The sequence below is a fragment of the Pelmatolapia mariae genome, linkage group LG10_11 (assembly GCF_036321145.2).
Source record: "Pelmatolapia mariae isolate MD_Pm_ZW linkage group LG10_11, Pm_UMD_F_2, whole genome shotgun sequence".
In the NCBI taxonomy this organism is placed as follows: domain Eukaryota; kingdom Metazoa; phylum Chordata; class Actinopteri; order Cichliformes; family Cichlidae; genus Pelmatolapia; species Pelmatolapia mariae.
This window is the reverse complement of record NC_086236.1, coordinates 25,999,330-26,025,505: the sequence shown is the minus strand read 5'-3', so window position 1 is coordinate 26,025,505 and position 26,176 is coordinate 25,999,330. Positions and strand designations below refer to the sequence as shown.

At 38.6% G+C, this 26,176-nt stretch overlaps 1 protein-coding gene across 2 annotated transcripts in view; it reads left to right on the top strand.

Annotated features, from left to right (window-relative positions):
* LOC134635700 (seizure protein 6 homolog) overlaps positions 1 to 25,088 on the top strand; it is a 96,685-nt gene extending 71,597 nt beyond the window's left edge. Inside the window, exons 5-17 of one of the 2 annotated variants that reach the window (XM_063485172.1) lie at positions 7,417 to 7,602; positions 8,525 to 8,693; positions 9,170 to 9,336; positions 9,427 to 9,621; positions 10,416 to 10,554; positions 18,875 to 19,071; positions 19,879 to 20,073; positions 20,570 to 20,761; positions 20,949 to 21,143; positions 21,338 to 21,376; positions 21,481 to 21,589; positions 21,674 to 21,770; positions 22,967 to 25,088. In XM_063485172.1, coding sequence (XP_063341242.1) covers positions 7,417 to 7,602; positions 8,525 to 8,693; positions 9,170 to 9,336; positions 9,427 to 9,621; positions 10,416 to 10,554; positions 18,875 to 19,071; positions 19,879 to 20,073; positions 20,570 to 20,761; positions 20,949 to 21,143; positions 21,338 to 21,376; positions 21,481 to 21,589; positions 21,674 to 21,770; positions 22,967 to 22,993 — 1,907 coding nt within the window. In that variant the 3' untranslated portion in view covers positions 22,994 to 25,088. Of the gene's footprint in view, positions 1 to 7,416; positions 7,603 to 8,524; positions 8,694 to 9,169; positions 9,337 to 9,426; positions 9,622 to 10,415; positions 10,555 to 18,874; positions 19,072 to 19,878; positions 20,074 to 20,569; positions 20,762 to 20,948; positions 21,144 to 21,337; positions 21,377 to 21,480; positions 21,590 to 21,673 lie in introns of both variants that reach the window. The other variant, XM_063485171.1, reaches the window with a different exon arrangement.
* The last annotated feature ends 1,088 nt before the right edge of the window (positions 25,089 to 26,176 follow it).

The following is a 26,176-nucleotide window of genomic DNA, read 5'->3' as shown; positions in this document are numbered from 1 at the left end:
ACAGTTGAAATATATATGAGTATTATTTTATATCAGTTGGTACACTTTTCACCTTTACCTGTCCCATTTGGATTTTGCATTGTTTAAACACCTCAAACTCAATTGAAGTAATGCAATGCAAATGCAAAAGTACAAAAAATAACATTGAATACATTATGTACTCTATAATATACAGGACATCCTTAAGTGAATAGCATACCTCCACCTTGGCATTGAAATTATGCATGCTGTATTTGCTGTAAAAAACCAAAAACAAACAATTTCTATATTTTCCTATATTGCACCAAAATAGGTCAACGTTTTGCTGTGTTTCTCAGTTTTAACATTAGCAGGGCATTTTTTCCCAAAATTCCTGCCCACTATGAAAACAATTTAACATAATAGGCTTCCGTGTTATACTTCTTTGCCAACAATGTGTCAAAAAAATGATCACACATGCAGCCTTGTCCGTCTAAAAACCTGTTTGGTTTGAAAGTTGATGGAACAAATTCAGCTACATTAATGAGAAAAATACCAGGAGCAGATTTCATGAAGATTAGACATATCGGAGTCACGGAAGATATTTCAATTTATGTTCTTCTGCTTTGCAAGCGGGGTATCTTCTTGTCCTTTACAATGGACTGTGAGAAATGTAATTGGACAAGCGTGGAGAAGCAGATAGAACTGTGGAGAGACGCATCTCAGCTCGTCGGTAATTAATATTTGCTACAGCACGAGCTTGTGATTGCAGACTGATGTATCTGTCTATAACATGAGCAGTTTGACACTTGGAAAATAAAGTGTTTTTTACAGTTTATGTTAAGAGAACATAAAGTGTGGGAATGAAGAGGGGCTTACCACTCTCCTCATATGTTCTTATCAGCGTCTTTTTCTCAATACACCCACATATGTTTGTGATCTAATCTAGAATTGAAAGTATAATTAATAATATCATCTTAAGAGAATGTATGTCTCGATTGTTCAAATATTCTCCTTAAAAACTGATTTTGTTAAAAAAGGAAAAATCTGAATAAATACTTACAGTTAGGGATTTTTTTTTTACTTTTTCTAATGCACAGATTAGCCATTACATGAAAACCGGTGACAGATGAAGTGAATATGATCTGATGTGATTGAGCAATCTGAATGAGCATCAACGACATGCTGTGGATCAAGCCCAAATCCATGGAGATTCCGGCCCACAAACCCACAGAACGCAAAAGAGCTTCTGCCAGTGCTGTGTGCCAGACTCTACATGATGCCGGCCTAGGTTTCATTGCCATGCCGCAGTGAGTTAGAGCTGCTTTGGAGGCACAACAGGGAACGCTATATGAAGTTAGAGGTTTTAATGCTGGGGCTGATTAGTGTACAGTTTTGGTATTAATAATAAAGGAGTTGGGTCAATTAAAAAAAATGCACACAACGAAAGAAGCACCCACCCCCCCACCACTACAATTTTTTTTCAAATTCAGGCATCTATTCTCTGTAGGATTAAACTGAAAACAATTTAATTTCTCAGTCAGGCATTGCTCTTTAATACAAAATAACAATGTGAAAAATTTATGATCTTGCTCTTTTAATGAGAAGAATCGGTTTAAATTTAAGTTTTAAAAATGAAATTGCATACTACAGTGCAAGTAAGCATTATGACTTATTTTATCCCAAACCCACCCCTGCTTTCTGAAAACTTACTGATGATGAGCAAAGGTAAAGCCCACCTTTTGGCTATTTTATATCTATAACATACATAAAGATTTTTGTCTGAATTAAATGTAATACTGATGTAATGTCTGTAATATTAAATGTAATGCTGCCAAAGCCTTATTTGATTCCAAAATGTTTGATTGAAATTATTTACAACCTCTTTGCATTGAGAGGATGATATAATAATTGTATTTGACATCTAAGGTGAGCTAGGATTTTTTAGCTGTATGAAGTAATCCATGCTGCTGATGGCAGCGGTGTTTCACAGCAATTATTGATTGGTTTTAACTTAAAACCTGCAACGACAAGAGATGTGGTCAGAGGACCCCTGCCGCTGGTAGCGATCCAGCATATGCCACCTGTTCTAAGTAGCATTGATAAGATTCTTGTCTCTAGTTCAAAGTTATTGCTTTTTAATGGCCTTTATTGAGTAAATGGCCATTTAGATTGAGGCTTTAACCAAACCACATAAATATCAATAGGCTATATCACCGTGGAACTATCGTCTGGGTTTGTACAAGTGAGGCACTTTACCAGAGACAACACTATTGATGTTTCTATAAAAGGTAATGCTTTGATGCACAGCCAGGTCATGTGGCTTAGATATATATTGACAGCCACACTCTCCCACATGTCGCCTACAAGCTGAGCGTAAAGTTATATCTGTATATTGAAACAATAACTGACTATAAAGATGACTAATCATTGCCATGGAATCTTCGCTTCTTGCACATTTTACTCTAAATGTCAGTGTAACACACAATGGATAATATTCTCCAAATATCGTGCCATTATATATAATAACAATCTACACTACATTCATTATCTGTGTTGTGTTTTCTGTCACCTCATTTCATTATCTGCTGCCTTCACTTAGCCATTTTTGATCCTATTCCAGCTCTCCACCTGAAGGGATTCAGGCAACACATACAGGAGTGTAACCGTTTATTAGAGCTAAATTGAAATGCATTTTATTTGTTTGGCCAAATACACTGTGGGTAACTGACTATTACTAGCTTCCTCAGCTCATCTATTGTGCCCTAGTCAACAACATTTGTCCATTATTGGTTGAAGAGCAGCATTCTCAATTTGAAGTACTCAGGCAGATGAAAAATGTGCATACAGCTGAATGAGGCTCATTAATGGAAGGAATGTGTGAGTGCATGCAGGTGTCGCATCAGGCGTTCTTTTGGGAAATGTTTACTTTCTTTAAATGTTTTCCGAAGGTTGATCTTAAGTAAATGTTGATAGAGGGCGGAAGAACGGGGAACTCATTATTGGATCCCAAATACACATTTAGAGTTCCACATTTGAAATTCAAGTTTGTTTTTTGTTTTTTGTGCCAACATGTAGGTGTGAAAGGGCAGGAAGCAAAATAAAAAGCATACTTTATATTCAATAAAGACAGTACAAATCCACAGCTTGTGCACAGAGAAAGAGAATAAAAGAGAGAGTGAGTGAGGAAAGAATGGCAAGACAGGGCATGCGTGCCTTGTGCTTTTTTGTAATACTGACAAAAATAAAATCCAAAAAGACAATTAGCATGTGCCCAGGTTCCTTATGGTTATATATTGCTTGTGACAAGGTAGAGTGTAAAAAGAATTTCCTGTCTTTAAATCCATCCCATATAAATCCAGAAGTGTTTTGAGCTACTTTTCCTCTTCTATATTTAATATTTACTAAAGTGACATTTTATTCCATATACTGTGGAATTTTTGTCAGGAATGCTTCATTTTGACATCATCCAAACATTGTAATATACAGGCATAGCATTATGAGCACTGACAATAGTAACACTGATTATCGCTTCATCATGTCACCTGTTAGTGGGTGGGATATATTAGGGAGCAAGTGAACATTTTGTCCTCAAGGTTGATGTGTTAGGAACAGGAAAAATGGGTGAGTGTAAGGATATAGTCTGAAAAGGGCTAAATTGTGAGGGCTAGACGAAATCAAAAGTGGTCCAAAGAAGGAACAGTGGTGAACCAGGTCCTGGGTACTGATAGGGTCAAAGAGCCAAGGCTCATTGATGGAATACAACGTGATCAGACGTATTAGTTGAAACTGCTGAAAAACTTAATGCTGGTTCTGATAGAAAGGTGTCAGAATACTGACAGAAGTGCATCCCAATTTGTTGTGTACGGGGCTGCATAGCTGCAAACCAGTCAGCACTGATCCCAGTCCGCTGTTGAGAGTGTCAACAAATGGGAACGTGATCATCAGAGCTGGACAATGGAGCAATGGAAGAAGGTGGCCTAGTCTGATGAATCACATTACCTTGGGGACACCTGGATGCACTATGGGAAGAAGTCAGTGGAGGCAGTGTGATGCTCTGAGTAACGTTCTGCTAGTAAACCTTGGGTCATCCACATGGATGTTACTTTGACACGTGCCACCTGCCTACCCACTGTTGTAGATCATGTACACTCTATCATGGAAAAGGTACTCCTTGATGGGTGTGGCCTCTTTCAGCAGGATAATGTGTCCTGCCAAGAACAAAAAATGGTTCAGCACAACAATGAGTCTGAGGTTTTGACCGCCAAATTCCCTAGTTCTCAATCAAGTTACGCACCTGTGGGATTTGCTGGACAAACAAGACGGCCCACCTCGCAACTTAGAGGATCTGCTCAGCTACATCTCAGACTCGATAGGCCTCTGTTAGCAGGAGTTAAATGTCAAAGGTCATGAAAGCATAATTACAAAAGACTGAATATGACTTGTTTGGAAGGCTTGCCAGCAGAAAGCCTCTTTTCTCTAAAAGACCATGGTAACATGGCTTAGGACTGCAAAACTGCATCTGAACAATCACAAAATTTCTGGAATAATGTCCTTCAGGCAAACGAGACCAAAGTGGAGATGTTTGGCTATAAACCAACATATTCTAGAGTCATCTATCTAGCATTTAAAACTTTGCTTAAATCCTGTGACGTAACAGGACAATGATCCTACGCAAAGCAACAAATGCCCACAAACCTTGATGTACTGAAGCAATGTTGTAAAAGACAGTGGGCCAATTCCTCCACAACAAAGTGAGAGACTGATAAAGTTATTCAGAACATGGTTACATCAAGTTGTTGGTGCTAAATATGACTCTACACGCTATTCAGTTGTTGGGTGTACTCAGTTTGTCACCTACACTGCCTCTGCATTTTGGCATCACTTTTGTTAAAAAAAAATACTGACCCAGTGTAATATTTATGTCTTTTTGTTCATCAGAGTTTGAGTTTTCCCTGGGTGAGAGTCTGCATTATTTTTTACCACAATCGTACAGTAAATGTGTGGTATTTAAAAGGTAATAAACAATATTTTAATGAGAGAATTTGAATATTCTAATGATACTTTTGCAACTAGCTTATGCGTGTACTGTACTACTGTGGGTTTACATGAGTATTACTATGACTATGACTATTTCCTCCCCACTACAAGAAAACAATAACTAAAGACATACGCTTCACATCTGTTTCCTGTGGCTCTACAGCACCATCAGCTAATCTTCCTGGCTGTCTGCACTGTGGATCTATTATTTCTAATGGTGAAACAATCAGACTTTATGGCCCAGCACCACATCTACTGGAATGGAGGCAGCACGTAATTTAATACTTCAGGAATTGGCTCCACAATTTTTGCCTCTGGCTCTCCCACTGCATGCTCAATAGGGATGTAAATGCTGCTATGATAATGGCAATAACTAGGTTCATTGGAGCTAGTGATAAACTATGAATGGAATGGATGACCCAGGGGCAGTGTACCTCGTCCCTGTGGCTCACTGATTTACTGCAACGCAAAGGCCGGTTTCATTATGGTAGAAACCAGTGGCTTGTGTAAAAGAAACACATAAGTCAGTAGTTTCACAAACCTTTATGGCCGTTATGCATTTAGGGCTGTTTTCCCTCGAGTTCAAGTTCAAAGATTGATAGAATGACATTTTTTTTTTTGAATAGACAATTTAGCTTCAAGGTAATGGTAGAAAACATCACTAAAGTGATGTTTTTTCATGTCCAAATGACTTGGTTGAAATGAAAGCGCTTCAAATCCAACCTGCTGCATATTGTCTAATCTGTTTGCACTGTTTAACCTCCACTTGCCCTGCTTTTGTGGAGGTGGGCCAACAACCCTGTCTATGAAGTGTGTGCTATTGCTTTATACATGTGGCTACTGCTCTAGTACTAAACACAACATGTTAAGATGCCAGTCTTGTAGCTCTTTTATTGAGGATCCTGTATCTGTGCTTTTTGGTATTTGAACCAAATTAGACTTGATATATTGAAGATGAACCCATTTCTTGTTGTAAACTTACTTTTTTGATGTTATGTAGCCATTTGTGAAATCATGCAAATATATATTAAAATTACGAGTGTTATACAATTCACCTAACTGTGAGCAAGCTACCTTTACCATATATTATCATTATTATTATTATTGGCCATTGTGCTGTAATTTAAGATTTTAAGGCTGCAAATATGATTTCAGCAAGACAGTTTTAACAAACACATGACTACCAGCTGCCCTTTGCTTTGTTATCGTTGTCTGTTAGCACTTGTTTAGCTTTTGCATCTGCTCCATTAAGCTAAAGCATGTTATACAAGGCTTCTAGCTTTCTGTACTTCTGCAGTCTCACAATCACACTGTTGTTGTAGCACAAGCCATAGTGCGTCCAATTATATTCTGTTGTTCACACATTTCCAGAAGTTTAAAAGTTTTAGTCTGGTCATTAAAGTGCCTACACTAATGAGGTAGAACAGTGTGGTTATTAGACAGGAAGAGAAGGTTGTTTAATAGCTTCCATTAAAGACTTGGTTAGCTTACTTCATTATCGAAGTGAACTCTATGCCGTCCTACACCATTTATTTAAAAAGGGAACAGGACAACAATGCATAGCAAGTCTGGGAACATTGATCTTACCCCGCTGCAATCGCAACTCTTTGACAACCACTATAGAGGCTATTCCTCAGCCTAACGTTACAGACCCACTATGATGTTCATCCGAACAACCATGCATCCATTTGTCAAAGTATCTGCAGCAACTATACACCAAACCACACAGTGATGATAATTACTCTAGTGCCAAGAACATGTCTCTGTACATTTGCATACTGTTTGTACTGGTAAACTACAATTAAAAGATGTAGTGTATATAAACAAATCTGAAGGTTGGTTCTAATAGCTTCTTTAATTGCATGTTGAAGAGAAACAGGAAGACAGAGACAGATTCATTTGCACAAATTCACAATCATTTTGGATTTAAATATTTATGGGTCTTCAGCAGTGGTTTGGAGGAGAGACAACTTGGTCAACAATGAATACACAATGCAGGACATAGAGGATTATGTTGTGCAGCCAGTTAACATTGTTGGCAGTTTGGTCCAGGACTGGATTGTGCTCAGACAAATAAAAGGCTGGAAAACCCTGGAAAATGATTTTTCTAAATGCTAAATTAAAATAAATAAATAAAAATAACTTAGACCAAGCATGTCCTTTCCCAAAATGATGCATTTAGTTATTTGCGCTGTGATTTCACAGCTGATAATGGTGAAATCAATTACATTAAAAATGCAATTACTGGTTTTATAGTATAAACATGCTTTGTCTCTCTGTCTCTCTTTCCTATCACTTCTGTATAACATACTGAACTTTATAAATCGATACATTGCAACAAAAATTATCAAATTATAATGTATTCATAAGAGTACCTTCATTTCCCTTTCTCTCTGTTTTTGACTCCTTCCTCTGCAGCCTTTGTGCTGAGTTGTGCATTCCCCAAAGAGCCTGCTGGAGGAGAGGTTTCAGTGACGCACCTGCATCCTGGCGGAGAAGCCTATTTCAATTGTTTCACTGGATACAAGTTGCAGGGTCCAAAAATGCTCACCTGTCGTAATGCAACCACACCTTACTGGAGTGGAAAAGAACCCCGATGTGTGGGTAAGGCAAACTGGTTTTCTGGATAGACAAGTTTCAGGGCAACTGATACTCTAACAATAAAACTGCAAAGAATGTAATTAAACTAAATGAAATCTAAACGCTATAACAGTGGGTTATGGGCTTATCTCTTCAGCTTAATTGGAATGTTGGGTGATTTGGTTTGATTTTCAATTTTGCTTTGTAAACTAAATTACCTTCAGGCTCGCTGCCTGACAGTCAGTGTTAAATACGTTCAAGTAGTTAACATTGACTGCCAGGCTTCCAAAGCAAATATCTAAGTATTGCTATTCATTTTAATAATTATTTAATTATTCTTATATTTGAGATTTAAAAGAAAAAAAGAGTTAAGGAAAATAATTTGCAAAGTGAAACTCGCAATTTTAAAGACAAAAGCCTGTTTCTCTTCAGCTTTCTCTGAGGGAACAGGTGATTTTGATTAACAGAGCCTTTCACTGGGTTGTCTCCTACTGAGTCACACTCGGAGGGCAAATGAGTGTGTTTGCATGTGATTAGCAGCACAGGGAGCTGTTCTTTGGAGACGGGGCAAAATAAGGCCATTGGACCTGGCTGCCTTAATTAGAACTGGGCCACATGACTCTCCTTCTCCTGCTGGTAAAAACTCATCTGCTAGTTCCAGCCTTTCACCGCGCCTGCCTGCAGCTGTTCTAAACTGATAGTGTTACTGCCGCTGTTTTGCTTTTACCTTCACAAACAATCAGGCACTCTTAGACCCAGGAGAGCCGCCTGGTGTAGCTCAGCCACAGTCCACTGGATATCGATGCAATCTATGCTCAGACAGGGACTTTTCTCCAAAATCCCCCTACCACAGTTCGAATCATTACTTTTTGTCATCAAGTTTTTAGTTCCTACTCTTTGTCCTTTTTTCTTTTCTTTTCTTTTCTTTCCTTTTCTTTTCATACAGCATCCTGTGGAGGAATGATAAAAAATGCCACATATGGTCGCATCGTCTCTCCTGGTTTTCCTGGCAACTACAGCAACAATCTGACCTGCCACTGGGTTCTGGAGGCACCTGAAGGCCACCGGCTTCATGTTCACTTTGAGAAGGTGGCTTTGGCAGAGGATGATGACAGGTAGTTTATGCATGCTGTTAAAATCAAAACACACATTGAGAATAAATGTGAGCATAGTGTGGAAATGTGAGTGGCGTCGAGCTTTGAACTCTGAATAACAGTATTCCTGCAGATGGAGGCTTAAAATTCTCGAGGGCTATAAATGACCAAAATCTTTAGGGAGTGACAGATGAATTTGAAAGGACCTTTTATCATGATAATCCTTTAAGTGTGCTCTGTCAGGCAAATGAATTGAGGGGACCAGAAGGTAGTGAGAGGTAGGAGACTGCAATTGCATTATGTATCCTTCTGTAACCACTGATCCATATGGCAATTGTCATGCATGCCCATTCACCTCATTACAAGGTGTAGAATGTTATCACAAAGTTATTACAGCTGCAGCTGGAACAATGAGCAGGTCTCGGGTACCTTGTAATTTCTTTCTTTAACATCTATTTTAATCCCATCAGCGCTCTCTCCCTGTTTTCTTTTTTTAGGTTGCTAATAAAAAATGGCAACAACATAGACTCTCCCCCTGTGTATGACTCCTATGAAGTTGAATACTTGCCCAATGAGGGAGTGCTCAGTACCGGACGTTATCTGTTTGTGGAGTTCACCACAGACGGGACGATGACCTCCACCGGCGCAGCCATAAGATACGAAGGCAAGCTGATGAGGCAGAATGTAGAGTTTGCTAATAATATCTTGCACCATCCTTGTCACTTATGTTCAATGTCATACACTCTGTCTGCAGCTTTTGCGAAAGGGATGTGCTACGAGCCCTTTGTGAAGTACGGGAACTTCAGCAGCAGCGATTCCACCTACAGTGTGGGCGCAGTGGTCGAATTCTCATGTGACCCTGGCTACACACTGGAGCAAGGCTCTGTGGTGATTGAGTGTGTGGATGCACAAAACCCTCAGTGGAATGAGACCGAGCCAGCTTGTAGGGGTGAGTTAACAGATGTCATGATTGCAGGGCATAAAAAAAATAAAATAAAAGTGCTTCCACTGGAGAAGAACTTGGAGCAATATCAGATTGACCCGAGGACCCGAAGCTTTCATTGTCTGCTTGATCACTGCAGGAGTTAGTTTTTCTAATATTAAATACCAGTGACAGTTAACTATATCTTCCTAAGCTGCTTTCCTCTGATCCGTGATAAATTTTCTCTCAAAACTGTAACAACGATTTACTTTGAAATGTGCGCTCGCAGGGCAGATTTTCGAAGTGCTCGAGATTAAAGGCGGACAATAGCTGGCCTAAGATGAGAACTGCCACAGTTCACAGGCGACGCATCATATTTAATAGCGGCCCAACCCTGAGCCCTTCCCTTCCCCTCTCTGTTTCACTCCTCCCACATGCACATACACACAAACATGACATGCTGACCTTACTCTTGGTCTTTAAAGCCTTCATGGTTATTCTGCAACAGAGTGAAATTGAAAAGCTCTCCAGTAAAGCTAGCTATAAGAAAATTTAATTTCTGCTCGTATGGGTCATGGTCACCAAGTGGTTTAGTGTCAGTTTGCAGTTTTGCGAGGATCACACCAAGATGCTTGCACAGCACCTGATTTCAGCTGTATTTTATTAAGCATTAAGGTCACGGGCATAATCTAGCTAGTCAAAATTATTTATGTACCAACATATATTTTGAGTGAATTGATTTCTAATTTGCATCTTACTTTCCTGTATCTTCAAATCTTTTACAATTTGTTTTTTCAGCCTGTACTGTTTGTGTGTTGCAGCTGTGTGCAGCGGGGAGATCACAGACTCTGCTGGTGTTGTGTTGTCTCCTAATTGGCCTGAGGCTTACGACAAGGGGCAGGACTGCATCTGGGGTATCCATGTGGAAGAGGACAAGCGGATCATGCTTGACATCCAAGTGTAAGAGACTGCACCCAGGTGTAAGACTAGAAATCACTCAGGGAGGTCAGAGAGGATGTCAGACTCCAGATATAAACACACACACCCCTCTTGGTTATTTTCCCATCCTTTCTCTCATCTACGCAGACACACTACAAAATGCGAACAGGAAAGTGTTTCTGTGGTTGCAGTCACTAATTAGATTTTTTTTTCAACATCCCCTACATTAAGAATTCTGTGTTGCTTCCAGCTCGCTCTCTGACCAGATTAGCCAGTAAGCCTTCCTGTTCTCACTTCCCTGGTGTCTGCCTCAGAGTTGGCTTTGAAATGAATCTGCTCTGGCAGTCAACTACTCTGAGCCACTTATTCAGCCTACCCAACTGTAATCCAGCACACATGCACAGAGATGTCAAAACAGACAGATGCGCACACAAAATCCAGGCACACTGTTTCACCTTCACCAATCACTCGTGCACAAATGTCCCCTGAATGCACACACATTTTGTTTCAGTCTACACCAGTAATTGATCTTAACTGAAGTGAAAATAATCGCACAATCTTTTCTTTATGGTACGTGGAGCCTTTCTCAAAAACAAAAAACTCCGCAAAATTATATATCTTGTGCCACTGTCTTGTTATCTTTTATGGATTTATCCCTTTGCTTTGGTTGAATGATTTCCACAATATTGCCTTGCTCATGCAGCCTATAGTAAGCACCAAAACTACAGCATAAGTGATTCCTGTTGTTGCCTGAAGCACTTGCAAACAAGAGGGCACAGAGAGGTTAAAAATAAACCAATGGGAATACTGCCTGAGGTTGTAAAAAAAAAAGAAAAGTCGCTGACAAATCTCAACCAGTGGCAATTGCTAGCTGTTGGTCAGAGTGGTCAATTGTGCATGCGTGCATGAATTTGTTCCCTTCACTTTTCATATTTCCCATATTCATAATTCTTTCTGAACAGTGTGATAAAATGAGGACATAATTATGAAATGAAGTCTGAGGCTGTACAGACAGATTGCAAGCTGTCGTTAATAGACAACCTCCAGAACAAATCAAATCACCATCATTACTACAAATCTACCATAGTGAACGGCAGCCAGAGGTGGCAATCATGAAGCTTTTTCACTGATTTAAATCACTCCATCATTTCAGTTAAGGCATTCATGGTCACTTTTGTGCATGCACAGGGAACAGTGCTCACTAGGTTAACATTCAGCACTAGTGCACCATCTTCAATTCATCATTGTACATCCCGTGCATTAAGTCGGTAGCGGTATAACTGACGTTTGGCCAGTTGCTCAGCATTTTATTATTTGAGCGATTTAAATTTAGATTTTTCTTCTGTGGAATTTGTTTTAAATATGTTTTTAATAAGGCAGTAACACAATGTGAAACATAATAAAGCTGAGAACGCGGCTCTGAGTTCCTGGTGAAGAAAGCTCCACCACTGAAAACGATTAAGTCTAGGCATAGTCATCATATGGCATTTTTATATCTGTGTATCTGAATTGTGCTACTTTGTTATCAGAGTGAGGTGGTTACAATCTACAACCAGTACTGTACTCATGAGTGGTTCTGTTGCTATAAACTGGGACTTGACTAAACTAGAGACTGTATTTTTGCTAAGAACTAAAAATATACTGATAAAAATAAACTAACCTGTTCATATTTAATGTAGACTAGAACAACAGTAGATACAGTAACAAATACTGTGTTTCACTGCAATGCTCATTCATCTTTTAAAAGTTGCTGAACTAAGCATAAAGATACAGATTAATATTGCCCAGCTGTGTCGTACTTAACATTTGTGTGGGCGGGGATTATTTCTGCTCATGCCCAGTTTTGGATGCTGCTGCGTGGTCTAAATACGCATCATTTCCCAAACTATATCTGTCCGGCAGTGAGATATGAGCCATCACTCAAATTTGAGCCGCAGATCAAAAGGGAATAAAAGCATTAGAGGATACCAATACAAAACAATGTCTGAATACAGCACTGGGCTTTATGTGACCCCGCATGCCACTGTGATCTTTAGATAGAGATTAAGACCCAGTGATTAATCTCTGTTATTAAAAGTCAACCAGTGCACCTAGGGTAATAAAAAAAAAAAAAAAAAAGATCAGAGAGGATTTTTTTTTTTTTATCACGCAGAAGTAAACAAGTTTGATTAGAGGTAAACTGATTTTCATTCAGTGCCCTCTTTTTAAATTGCACCAGCCTCAAATTTCTTTTAATCCTGGCCACATGAGACTGTTCACTGTAAATTAATGGTGGTGTGGCCGGCTTTAGTTTATCTCAGGGTTGGTCATGTGTAGCTTTCCTGGCACTTGAAACCCACAGCTTGTCTGATCCCTGCGGACCCCACCATTACCTTCAAGTCTGGTCCGCTCTGCTTGAGAAAAAGCATTCCTTTAGGCTCGGCCAACATGTAATTTGCATCAACGTGTGTTTGTGTGCATGCGTTTTGCATGTTAAAGTGACAAAAGGCTCTTGTGGATAAGAGTCGTCTCATTATAAGGGTGGGCACACACTTTTCCGCAGTAATGAGAATGTTTTCTGTGTTATCATTCATCACTGTGCCAGTGCTGGCAATTACAGAGGAGCAATGTGCATAATGAGGACTGATTAATTAATTTAGGCCAAACAGGAGGGCCGACTCCTTGCTAATTAGCATGGAGCATGGCTCCAGCAAGAGCCAGACACAAGGGGTTACAGCTGATATCCCCACCTGTGGAATATAGCTAGGTAAGTGGTCCGCGTGTGTTTTAGCATTGAGCGTATTGTATCTGGAAGTGTGTTTCACCAGACAAAATGATCACAAAGTCTCTTTAACAGTGCTAATGTTTCAGTTTAGTGAGCAGGACTGGAGACTTTGCAGCTTGAACTTACTGGTTTTTAGAGTCCTCTTGTGGCGACTCTATACATGACATGCAACCTGGAAGTCAGCTTATGCTGTGGTTATGTAGGTGCCTATTTTTTATGTTATTTGAACTGAGCAGAACAATTTAAATGTCAAATATGTATGAAAAAGATGTTAGAAGGTTGCTTTTGAAAGTATGGTACCGTGAGCTATTTCCATTCTGTTAGAGTTAATAGAGATTTGCTGGGTTCTTTAAACTTGGCTGGTCAGTGAAGGTGACAGAATGCCTACAGGCTTGTAGAAAACAACTGTCATTCCCTCATCTGCAGAACTGAGCCAGTGGCATTGGTATGCAGAGGAGTTTTCAGAAATTGTTTTTCAAGCAGACCTTGGAACTTTGCAAACGCCTGTGCCAAGTTGGTGAGGGAGATGTTCAGTCAAGTAAGATCTGACTGAATTTAGTCAAATAAATAATTTTTTATGTCTGTCTTGCATTCTCACCCGTCTTTGTTTGTGGCCAGTGGTAGTTCGTGACTGTTGTTTACCAACAAATATCTCAGATGTTGTCGCTGTATTCCCAGAAACACAATATCTTTCTAAAATTGAAAAGAATTATGAAATCATGGATACAGAGCAAATGACACAGGGACAACATATTTCTAAGATTAGTTACCAGTTTTCAAACCAGGACAGGACTGGCTTTTCGTGACTTGGGGTCATCTTTTAAGAAAGGAGCCATGTGGGATGACATTTGGATGCAGTGATTGCCAGATTGGTGCGGTGTGTGGTCGAGTAGCCTGCAGTGACTCACTACTCAGTGCTGTGTATGTCTGGACTGGAGGCATCTTGCGTTTGGCAGTCTTCTGTGGTGTCACTGGGATTTTTTAATAAACTTCAGGTAGAAAGGTTAGAGAACAGATGAGGTCAGTAGGGCAATTTAAAACCAAGGTTGACCACAAGGTTCTTGATGAGGCAGCGTGACTGAGGGGGCTATTTAGGAAGCCAGACGTGAGTGGTTTCAGTGCATCAAGTGGAAAACCAAGTTATCCACTGATGGTGCCCACTACAATACTGATTGTTTTTGGATATTACAACAGTGTTGAACATGATATCTAAAATCTCGAGGGGACCTAATGCTGCTGAAAGGCAATTTTAGATTTGACAATGCCTTTGAGTGTTAAGATATTAGACAAAATTGTGCACCTAATTGTTTATCAGAACGTCAGCTATGGCACTGATAAATATATTTTGATTAAAACACTTTAAAGACCAAATCACTGCCAAAACTGTGAGGAAAGATTTCTCAGATGCACTGGTTTGCACAAAGGGGGCAAAGATCAACACAGCTGAGATGGAGCTCACTATACATCATTAGTGTCAAAGAATATGGGCCGTGGTGCTGATAAACCACTGTAGTAGGAAAAAAGAGGAAAATCAATTACAGTGAAAGTAGTAGAATTAGAAACTAGCCTCATTTTAAAAAAACAAGAGAAAAAGAACAGCCAGTACATTGGCAACATTTTATAGTATGTGGCAAAAGGGATCAGTGGGTGTTGGTATATATTTGTGATGAGAATGCAGAAACTGGATGTAATCACACAGTATGATTACCAAATGACAGATCTACATCACTCTGGGAGAAAATCCATGAGAGCAGAGAAGACTGATAGCTTTTATGACCCAAAGGTGAAGGAGAGCTCAAACAGAAATGAAGATTCCATGCAGTCACTATAGTGTATGCAGAATTCATGGTATTCCTCAAATAGATCTATGAGAAAGTAGAAAGTTTCAGGTCAAAAAAGTTATTTGCCTATCCTGTAGATGCCCTCATAGAAGGCACCAGGTCTGTATTTCCATAGAGTATTATCACGGAGATTTGGAAGTGAAAATTGGCTTTGTCATTCCTGTCACTTCAATCCACAGTGGTCGATTGTCAAAGAACACGGAGGTGTAAATTGCCCTCATAGTGTTCCAGCTAACCAGAGGGAGTACATTGCCACCCAGATTCATGCAGCCCACATTCATTATTTGTGTCCAGGAGGAAAACCCTGTCCAAATTTCTTCATAAAAAAAAAAAGATCTACCCATCATTCTGGCCATGTTGTGTTAAAATTTTATTTTGCATTATTTTCCACAGAAGCAAACCTTGTGGGGCTAATTAGATCCGCTTTTTGTTTATACTGTTAGTCAACATAAAATATTCAAGATTTATTCCTAGTCTGATTTTAACAGCAGTTTGTTTGCTCTCAGAGGAATTCTGTGGGGAGGTTCTGGGTAAAAGACTGAGTAGAAGAGAGGTCATTTGTTTCCCTTTATTATGAAACTCTGTCAATCACAGATAACATGGCCTTATCTCCTATTACAGTGTTTGTCCCAAAAAGCTGAAATTGTCAGTGTGGATGTGGACAGGACCCAAATGTTAACTCAGGCAAGCCAAAAATAAGCAAAGAGCAACCCTTTTTATTTGGCTGTTTTGAAAATGGCCAAACATATTCCAAAAGGGAACAAAACATATATCCAAAAACAATCACCACGACGATGGTAATAAGAGTATAAACTGGGTCTGAACATCGAAAAGGAACAACAGATGCTCTGACAAACCAAAGTGGAGACAGGACTATGCATAAGGACTGTATATAAAGAATATAATAGGGCTGGGGGAAAAAATTGATACAACATAAAATTGCAGTATTTTGTGTGGCAAAATTTTATCTATACAGGGACACCAAATATTGATATTTTATTAAATATTGATTAAAAAAAACCTCTGGGGATACTATGAACAAGATGGCTCATCAAATGCACCACCATCTTGAGATAACATTAGCTGAGCAAACTTACATTAAATCGGCTCAGCCAAATTACCATCAAACACTGGACATACTTGACAAAGCTTGCTCCTAATACAGAGCAAGCTAAGAAAGCTAATAGCTCAGTCAGACGAATGAAAATTAAACACCAACCTTATTCCATCTACATAAAATCCTCAGCTCCTTGGTGATTGCATTGAATTTTTTAAACATTCTCCAACCTACTGCAGCTTGTGGTGACTGAATGTCTGCCCAGAACTTGAGAGTGTTGCACATCATGACAACTTAAGATCACAAGGCAGTTGCACAGATAGGAGGCAACCTTTCTGCAAACATCATAGTCTGACTTGGACTAACTGCAATCACTCTCAGAGAGATTGTCAACAGTTTGCAACTATATATTAGTTTGCAACTAATTTATAAATGCAAACTGGTTACCAACAAGGTAGGACTCGACTCAACTGCCTGCCAGCTGGTTGCATTTGGTTTATATTCCTATAGAACAACACATGGTTGAATAGGTGCAAATGTGGATTTCTGTTTATGTGAACAGCAACAGGTATGTGATTTTTGTCAATTCATCATTTAATTGCTATATTATCAGAAACAGATAGCATTCAGTTACAGACTGATATCAGGCTAATAGCAGGCCGTGGCAATATTTACAGCAGGTTTAAGTGACAGTGTTGGCATGTTTGACAATTTCAAGTAATTTATTGGATAAAACAGTATTTAAGTTGGGTGATATAATTTGAAGTTGAACAAAGGTGATCACAATCACTGTATATGTTTTTGCTTCAAATCTTAAGGACCACTAGAGTGACCACAAAACTATGACTCAGTAATATGATGAAACTGAGGTCATCATATATAATAACAATGCAAAACTGGAGCCAAAAACTCAATCAAGAACATAATCCAGAAGCTAAAAGATACAGCAAGCAAATTTGGGGATCATAACAGCAAATCAGCTGGTAGTTGGATTTTGTCTATCCTCAGCATGCGATTTAAAAAAAACCCTGTCATGTTGTTGCAATGGCTCATGTGTGCATCGGTCACATATATCAAATCTGGTTGAGCATGAGATACTTGAAACATTCACAAACATAAAGTAGCACAAAAATGCTATAAAAGCAAAAAATTATATAAAAAGCTGTAGTTTATTACTTTACTTTTCATTCATCTTTTAACATTAAATATTTATTACAGATCTGTACTCTTTATACGCAGCATTGTGCTGCTGATATATATATTATTTTTTAGAGTGTTGGCATATGTTTGCTTGAAAGTTGTTTTTTTTGTCAGCATTAATAATCAGCTCATTAATGAGATTTTTTTAAACATTTGAGAATAGCATATTATCTCAGAGCTTATTATTATTACTATTATTATTATTATTCATTTGTAACATATTCTTACTCATTTGTGTTCAGACAGTCGCTTTTCTTATAGATGAGCTTGACTCAGAATTGGATATCTTAACAATATGGATATCTCTGCAGTGTTACTGTAAATCTATTGCTCAGACAAATACATGTAGAAAAGACAAAGACACGCCATTTAAGAACAAGCCGAAATTACATACAGCAGCTACAGAAACTGCACATTTTTGAGGCATAGTAATTTGAAACTTGTTCTCTGAGCACTGTTTTCTCACCACACTTTGTGCCCTTGGTTGGTCACTTGATCTGGCACAGTAAACAGTGATGTACAGCTTGCATCGGAGACGGGTAATGGCTGTAAAGGCACCGCTGCTGGGCTTCCATGAAGCATGTGATTGAAGGCATTGTGCTATTCTTATTCTTAATTTTTAAATGGTACAGTTCAGTGATTATTAACACAATCAAGTTAAGTCGTAAAAACTAGCTGCACTGCTATTTCGACACCAAATTTAGTCACGGGTAAGAGCAACCATTTTCTTGTCCTCTACAGCTTATATGACTACATTTCTTCCCCCCAGTATTCTTCATACTCTGTGTCTGAACAAATGTCAAGCTTTATTGATGCTGATGTGATTACAAAGACATATGAATTTTTCAAATGGAAAAAGGTTAATGCATTTTATGTTAATCAGTAACAGCGAAGAATCCGCCAAACTGTGACTTGACTACCGTATACTCTATCACACATTAACATCACAAACACAACACAAAACATGTACAACTGAATTCATACGTATTTATTCATTATTTATTATCTATTATTTTTTTCTAACTGTTTCTGTAGTCCTTCTATAATTCCGTTTTTGCATGTATGGCAGCTTTTTGTAAAAGACCGGTAAAGGACAATTCAAAAGGTAATTCCTTTGGATTATTTTGATGATATGCTCAAATACCCATATATGCACATCAGTATATATTCATGGGATGGGGGGTGGGGTGTTGGGGGGCGTCAGACAGACATGAATCATGAATAATTTAATGTTTACATTGCATCAGATGCATCTAATATAAACAAAATTGCAATTTTCCAAGTACTGCTGACACTGTCTAGTATCATCAGCTTGTGCTTTCATCAGCGTAAAGGGAGACAGAACACATTTACCAACTGAAGCTCTGTGCACAACACTCAGCAAATATACCTCAGAGCCAGGGAACTGTCTAAATCTGCAAAGTTACTAAGGGGAAAACAAACAAAAAGTAACTCTTTTTATTGTGATGTCAATCCTAGTCTCCATTTGGGGAAGAATGACCTGCTGACCTTCTATGATGGTGATGACCTGACTGCCAACATCCTGGGCCAATACAGTGGCACGCGACCACATTTCAAGCTCTATACCTCCATGGCTGATGTCACTATTCAGTTTCAGTCTGATCCTGCCACTAACATCTACGGCTACAACAATGGCTTTGTAGTTCACTTCTTTGGTAAGACGGTGGTTTAGTTTCATTCTCTCTTAAAAAAACCAAAACACTATTATTACATGCTTTTAATATAAGGCATACATTCTTCTAATTCTCTTGGGATTACATATATTGTATACTTTTTACTGTAAAAGTACCACAGGCAAGGGACCACAAATGGACACAAATGTGGAATGTAAAATGTTACTCGAATCTGGAACCTAACACATCATCATTTAGGGAACGAAAAAAAAAGAAAGGTGTATTTGTTCCCCTGTCTCTTTGTTCCCCACTCTAGCTGTGCCTTTGTCTATCTGTCTTCTGGCTTATCCCAGGTGCACAGGATTAAATAACAACAAACACGAAACATAATAATAGTGTTCACTTCAACATCAGCTGGTTTTACCTAACTCTTTGTGTTCCCGGCCATGTATGCTGCAGTTAGGGAGGCACAGATTGACTGGTGCCAAGCCACATGCTGCGCTCCTCCTAGGAAACATCACAAGCCTCTATTTACATTTTCTTCCCAAACAGTTTCTGTTTAGAGCACAAAGAAAGCAAAAAATCTGCAGTCGTATTTATTCCCTCCAGTGGGGGTTGCATATTAATGCTCGGCTTTTTCCTTGAGGATCCTCATTATTCCTTTTAGATCTAGATCTGCTCTAAACAATAAAAAAATGTTTGTTATACAAGAAAATGGATTATTAGGAGAATATTTATATATCCTCAGTAACGCATTGTCCTCACAGTCTTTGTAAATCCTTATTTAACATCCTGTCTCTTCCCTCCCATACCTGCGCTGCATGACACCAATGGCGCCAACGCCAACAGAGGTGCCAAGGAATGACACCTGCTCAGAGCTGCCGGAGATCACCAACGGCTGGAAGAGCATGTCGCATCCTGATCTCATACACGGCACTGTGGTCACCTACCAGTGCTACCCAGGATACACACTGGTTGGCTCTGAGATCCTCATGTGCCAGTGGGATCTCAGTTGGAGCGGTGATGTGCCAAAATGCGAGGAAGGTGAGAGGAAGCACATAAAACTTTGTAGTTTCTCTTTAGTCCACCTTGGGAGTTAGAATAAGCCATCATTGGTCCAAGTCTCAGACCTTTTTGCTTAAATATTATGGTAACATGACTAATTATAGTCATGTTACCATAATACCTGGTTAATTAGTTAGTTTGATATAACTGTGTTATTCTGTGACTGTTCAACTTTAATACATAACATGAGGATGCATTGTCATGTGGCAAATAGTTAACAATATAACATTTAGGGGAACAATATTTAGTGCAGCCGGTGCACTTCTTTTGCACAACAAATTCAATGTAATGTGCATATATGTAATGGCCCCTCATAATTTTTTAAAGGTTTTTCCAGTTACCCAAGAAAAAAAAAATCAAAACAATATCACAAACAATATAGTTTTCCTTGTTAATTATACTTTTAATCACTCCTGTACCAGCACCGGTGGCAGTAATAACTAATTATCATCACTTGTTTTTGGTGATGCACCAGTGATGACATGCCAGGACCCCGGAAATGTGCAGCACAGTCGTAAAGTGATCACGGGCAGTCGCTTTGCTGTTGGATCGACTGTACAGTTCATCTGTAACAAAGGCTACATCCTGTCAGGCTCCAGCCTTCTAACCTGCTACAACCATGATTCAGCTATGCCCAAGTGGAACGAGAGACTGCCCAAGTGTGTCCGTAAGTTCCCTCAGTCAGAATAGCATAGATTCGCAGACATGCAATTATGCACGCCCACACTGTCAGTGATGTGCAGCTAAGCAATTATGAGTAACAGGCAAAAATTACAATGTGTCACTGTTTCTACTGTACAAAGATGCATGAAAATAATAATAGTCCTAATCAAATATATTGTACTGCTCCTCAGCTGAAAAGTATGAGCCATGCAGGAACCCCGGTGCAGCTTCCACCAGCATGCAGAGCTCTGAAAAGGCTTTTTATCAAGCAGGGGAGATGCTGACTTTCTCCTGCCACCCCGGCTATGAGCTGCAGGGTTATGCCACCATATACTGTGTTCCTGGACACCCATCACAGTGGAATAGCACTCCTCCTGCCTGCAGAGGTAAACCACGTAACAAGCTTTTAAATACAGTCAAAATATACAAAAAGTAAAGCAGAATCTCGACAGTTTTAAGTGCTTTTTTACAAATGCAGGTTCTTTTGATCCTTTTGGCCATAAATATAAAGCATGCACTGTGATTCACATTGCATAAATATGGTCTACATACTCATTAAACTGCAATTATTTCTTGGTAGCGTCCTCGACACATTATGTAAATGAACGCAGACTAGATGGTAAGTCATATTTCAGTACCTTGCAGAATTGATTGATATTTATTTGTTGACAATCATTCACAAGGGTAATTACATGTTATGTCCTTTTTTTTTTCTTCTTCAAGTTGTTAATACAAATTATGGCACAGAAGGAACCAACATTGCCCTTGCAGTATTTATTCCAACTGCAGTCATCTTGGTGATTGTCCTTGGGATTTACATCTACTTTGCAAAGTAAGTAATAACTCAAAATTTTATGCGTTTCCCTTGTAATAAAGGCTTTACATGATGTTTCCTGTTTCTGTACTCTTTGCTCAGACTCCAGGGGAAGTCTATCAGAATGCCAATGTCCTCGCCACCGTATGACAACATGACAGAAGAGTCAGCTTTCGACAACCCCATATATGAGAGTGGAGTAAGTACAGATGTCATGAGCATGCAAGACGTGGATTCACAGAACACCAGCGTGCTGTCCTGATCTTTTCCCATCCGGATGTCATCCCATCGTCATCTCATGTCTCACCAGCAGAGGGCGCCCTCACACCTCATCTTTCGTCATCATGTCACTCATCACTGAGAGCTAGTGGTCTGAGCTGTGAGATAGGAACTTTTTTCCTCACTTTACTCTGATGTCACATCTCATTTGCATCCTGGATTTCCATTCCATCCTCTCAGAGAAGTGAGAGTGTTATGTTAGAGCTCATAGTGGTAACTTTTACCCATGTTATATACAACTTTTCCCTAAAAGTTGTGGTGTTGTGTAACACTGATTTGGGGGCAACAGTAGACTAAATACAAAAACAAATTAATTTTTTTTTAAAAAGAGTGTTTTAGCGAGATTAAGAAATGCTTCAATGTGAGAGACAGGATAGATAAAGAACATTTAAATGTAATTTACCAACATGTATTTCCAATACTGCATAATAATATAGATTTAGAAAATCCAAAGAAAAGCCTGTGAAAGGACAAGGATCATGCAATCGTCAATCACCCAGAAAGCACTGCTTTAAAAATGATTCTGTAGCAGAAATCCATTCACACGTTCAGGAACACTTTCAAAAGCCATTATTGTTGCTGCGTCTACAAATCTAACACCACAGTACAAAGGAGGCCTTTAATTTTCAACACTTTACATGTTGCCTCTGTACAGGTTTCATTTAAATATGGCTTTTAAAATTATTTGGAAATCACTCTGTTTTGCTTTGATTTACATTTTACACAGCATCACAATTTCTTTTGGAAATTATATAGTTGTATGTTTATCATGCTATATGCTGCAGTCCCCGTGTGTGTATAAAGGTACAGTTTGCTCTAAAATCGATCAAATGAAATCTAGCAAATGAACTTGTGCTGTGACGTTAATTAGCCTTAAACTAGCATATACCTATAAAGTGTACTTTCACCTTTGTAGTGAGAAGAACCTAGAATTACATAAATGGCTATTTTCATTTAAAATAGATATTTAGTTTTTATACATTTTCTCAGTCTTCTTGAGGGTATAGTTACCAGCTGATTCATAAGTCAAAAGGTACACAAGGTACATAATATATGCATAGGCTGTTGTGACAATAGTAATTCTATGACTCTATTTTCTCTTCTTTGCTCCTTCAGCACTGGCAGACTCATTCTAGATACTAAATCCTGTCATTATGTCCAGTTTGGCTGTACTGCAGAACAACTATGAGGTGAGGTCTCCTTCTGATTCTGAGATCTCATCTTACTCCAGTACCCCGACCGTTCAACGATCTGTTTTTGACTTTATCTTGATCCTGCCACTTACTCACTTTTTGTCTGAAGATTTTTTTTTCTCTTAAGAACCACTGGTTGGTGAGAATTTTGAAAGACATTGTAGGTCTGTCATGAAATATGTAACATATTGAGAATGAAATGCTAAATCATGTTTGTCTATACCTAAATAATGGATAACAGATAGGCTACTTAATAAAAAAGAAATATCCCCTTGAAGATGCTTTGTCTATCACTGCATTTCAGTGAAGTTCACAATGTTGTGCTGTTATTGAACAACAATTTTATGTGTGGCTATAACATCTATGTATGTCATATGCAGACTTGTCAAACTTCTTTTTAGTATTGTCTTTATCAGCACCCTGCTTTACTGTTTATAAGTGACAATTGTTTACTCACTTTCATCAGAAGAAAAGTTAAAATGACCATAAGCTGATGATAGACATTTTTTTTTTGGTAAAAGCTTTAGTAGTGGTATTTGAAAAAAAATGTAATGGCAATCCGTAGCTGCCCAGCTAACAAACATTTCATAGGCTTTTTTTTTTTTACTGTATCGTTGCCATTGCAGCCTGTATTTTCTTATGTTCAGTTTAATAAAATGTCCAGGACTGATCACCAACACTTTATAATAAATCATCTAACTACTTGCTTTCATCTAAGCTCACACTGCTCATTTTGACAACATTAAATCAGAATGGTAATAACATCTATTAGAAAAGAGATTTGCTGTAATATTCAACAGCTGTATTGTAAGGAGGAGCATATATGCTTTGCACTTCACAAGCTGTACCATCCTCAATAATTTCCTGGTTTTTTTTTTAAATTATTATTATTTTTAAGCAGATTGCTTTGTCTGATCTGTACAGGACAAATGGAAAAGGTTAAGAGAGTTCCATTTAGAGCACTTAAAGTGAGAATTACTCAAATTTTTTGGACCATCTTTGGACTATTCATCTTTTACTCCAATATTATTTTTTTCTTTTTTCCTCCCCATTTTACCTATTTTGTGTATTACTGTAAATATGTCTTTCTCTCCACAGTCAAATCAGTTAATCTGTGGGACATCATGGTGATATTTTTCTAAAGTAAATTGTTGATGACTGTCAGTGATTGAATGTTTTTGAGTCCTTTTTATTGCCCCGAGTCAGTGGCAATTAGAGATTGGAGGAAATTTGGCTTTGATTGTTCAGCTCTGTTGGATACAAAGGCCCCATCCACCCAATAGACTGTGAAAAAAAGAATTGCCATTATTACTTGCTTCACTTTGTATGAGTCTGCTATCTGTAAATAGACTACCTGTCCAATATGAGTGCCTCACGACTGACTATAACCTGAGTCATCACATGTGAAAATAACAGGTACATGAAAGATTCATTCAAGATTCATTTACTTTCACTTATGATTCATTTCTATCTTAATGTTTATGATTAAGAGATTTAAGAAATGATCCTGGATATATTACTATGAGCATTTGTATGGTTCTGACTGCATACGGCCTCAGAGGATTTCTCAAATACATGTTTTCATTCAGGAACCATTAGCTATGCATACCGCTCTTCTCATATCACACTGTAAAGTCTGCCTTAAAGGATAAACATCAGCTAGCTAATTTGTGTATGTTACAAAGTGTGGTTGCGCCACATCATTAGCATCCTAGGACAACAATCATCAAAATCTAGTGACAGCATACAGTAATCGGCTCACATCCTGATCCATGTCACTGAGTCACTGCGTTACAAAACAATTGAAATCCTGCAGTGTGCAAAATAAATCCCTGTGCAACAGATGGTTGTTTACTTGGGGTCATGTTGTGGTGCATCTGCCTGTGTTCAATTTTGTAGATAGATCTCATCTCCTTTGTGCAAATCCTTTCTGTTCTAACAAATCTTTCTTTCAGTATCACAGCTGCTGTGACCACATACAGGAAACTGCTTCATCTTTAACTATCTATAACCCTCTCAAAATAATAAATTAAATTGTTACTTAAGTATTGTCACTGACTCATTAATGACTAAACTCATGTTTTAAACTCATAAAGAAGTCCTTACCTGATATAATAACAGGGCAGACATGTAACATTATACGTCACAAGTCAAAACGTTAGCTTTAAAAAGGGCCAAATGGAAAATGTATATTGTGTAGCACCACTGATTTTCACCACAGCTACAGCGGGATGATAAGGCCATATACTAGAAGCTGCAGCATAAGCATTTATGCTGCCACGTGTCATCAATTACCAGAACTGAGATTATCAGCTATCTGTGCAACTGAAGCATGTGCGTTCAAATGAAATCGATGCAAAAATACTGTGTGAAGTATTGCAGGCAATACCATATAAACGTTTCCATACATTTGTGCACCTCTAGATGGCAGCATGATAACAAGACATGCACAAGCCTTTGTGATCAGCATGCTGTAGTTCTCATCCAACTTATATTAGTGAATTATAACACACAGTGTATTTGTTTCCTCTTCACATCTTCTTATGAAGCATTTGTATATATTAAAACAACCCATCTCTGGTGTGTGTGTTCCTCAAACCCCACTAGAGGCCTGAGGTTCTTAGCTGTTCCTAGGGCTTCACTCTTCCATTGACGTTTGGGGTTTACAGCTCCCAATGCCGCAGGACCACTGCGGAAGTGCATATATACATTGCCAGTTACACCAGTGCACCATGGACCTTCTCCACAGGTGAGGCATGGACAACCAAGGGAAAAATATGTATAATAACTAATTTAAATATGATTTATAAAATAGACACAATAAAATAAACATAAGCACTTTGTTGTTGCCACCGTGCTCAGCATCAATCCTATTTCTATTGTTAACTGGAAAAGCAATGGGATGTGTAAGGGTTGTGAACTTCTTCTTAAATGGGACATGCCAGAAAGGATCCCAGAACCAATGAATAAGATGAGCAGTTTTGATCATGTGGTCTTACTCATTAGCATTCAAATAGCTGAGTATGGCTGTGCACTCAGAGGGTTTTTGTGAGGACCACAAGTAGAGTAGCAGTAGTAGCAGATCTGACAGTCTCAAATGAAAAGATCTGACTTGCACTGCAATACGAAGAGT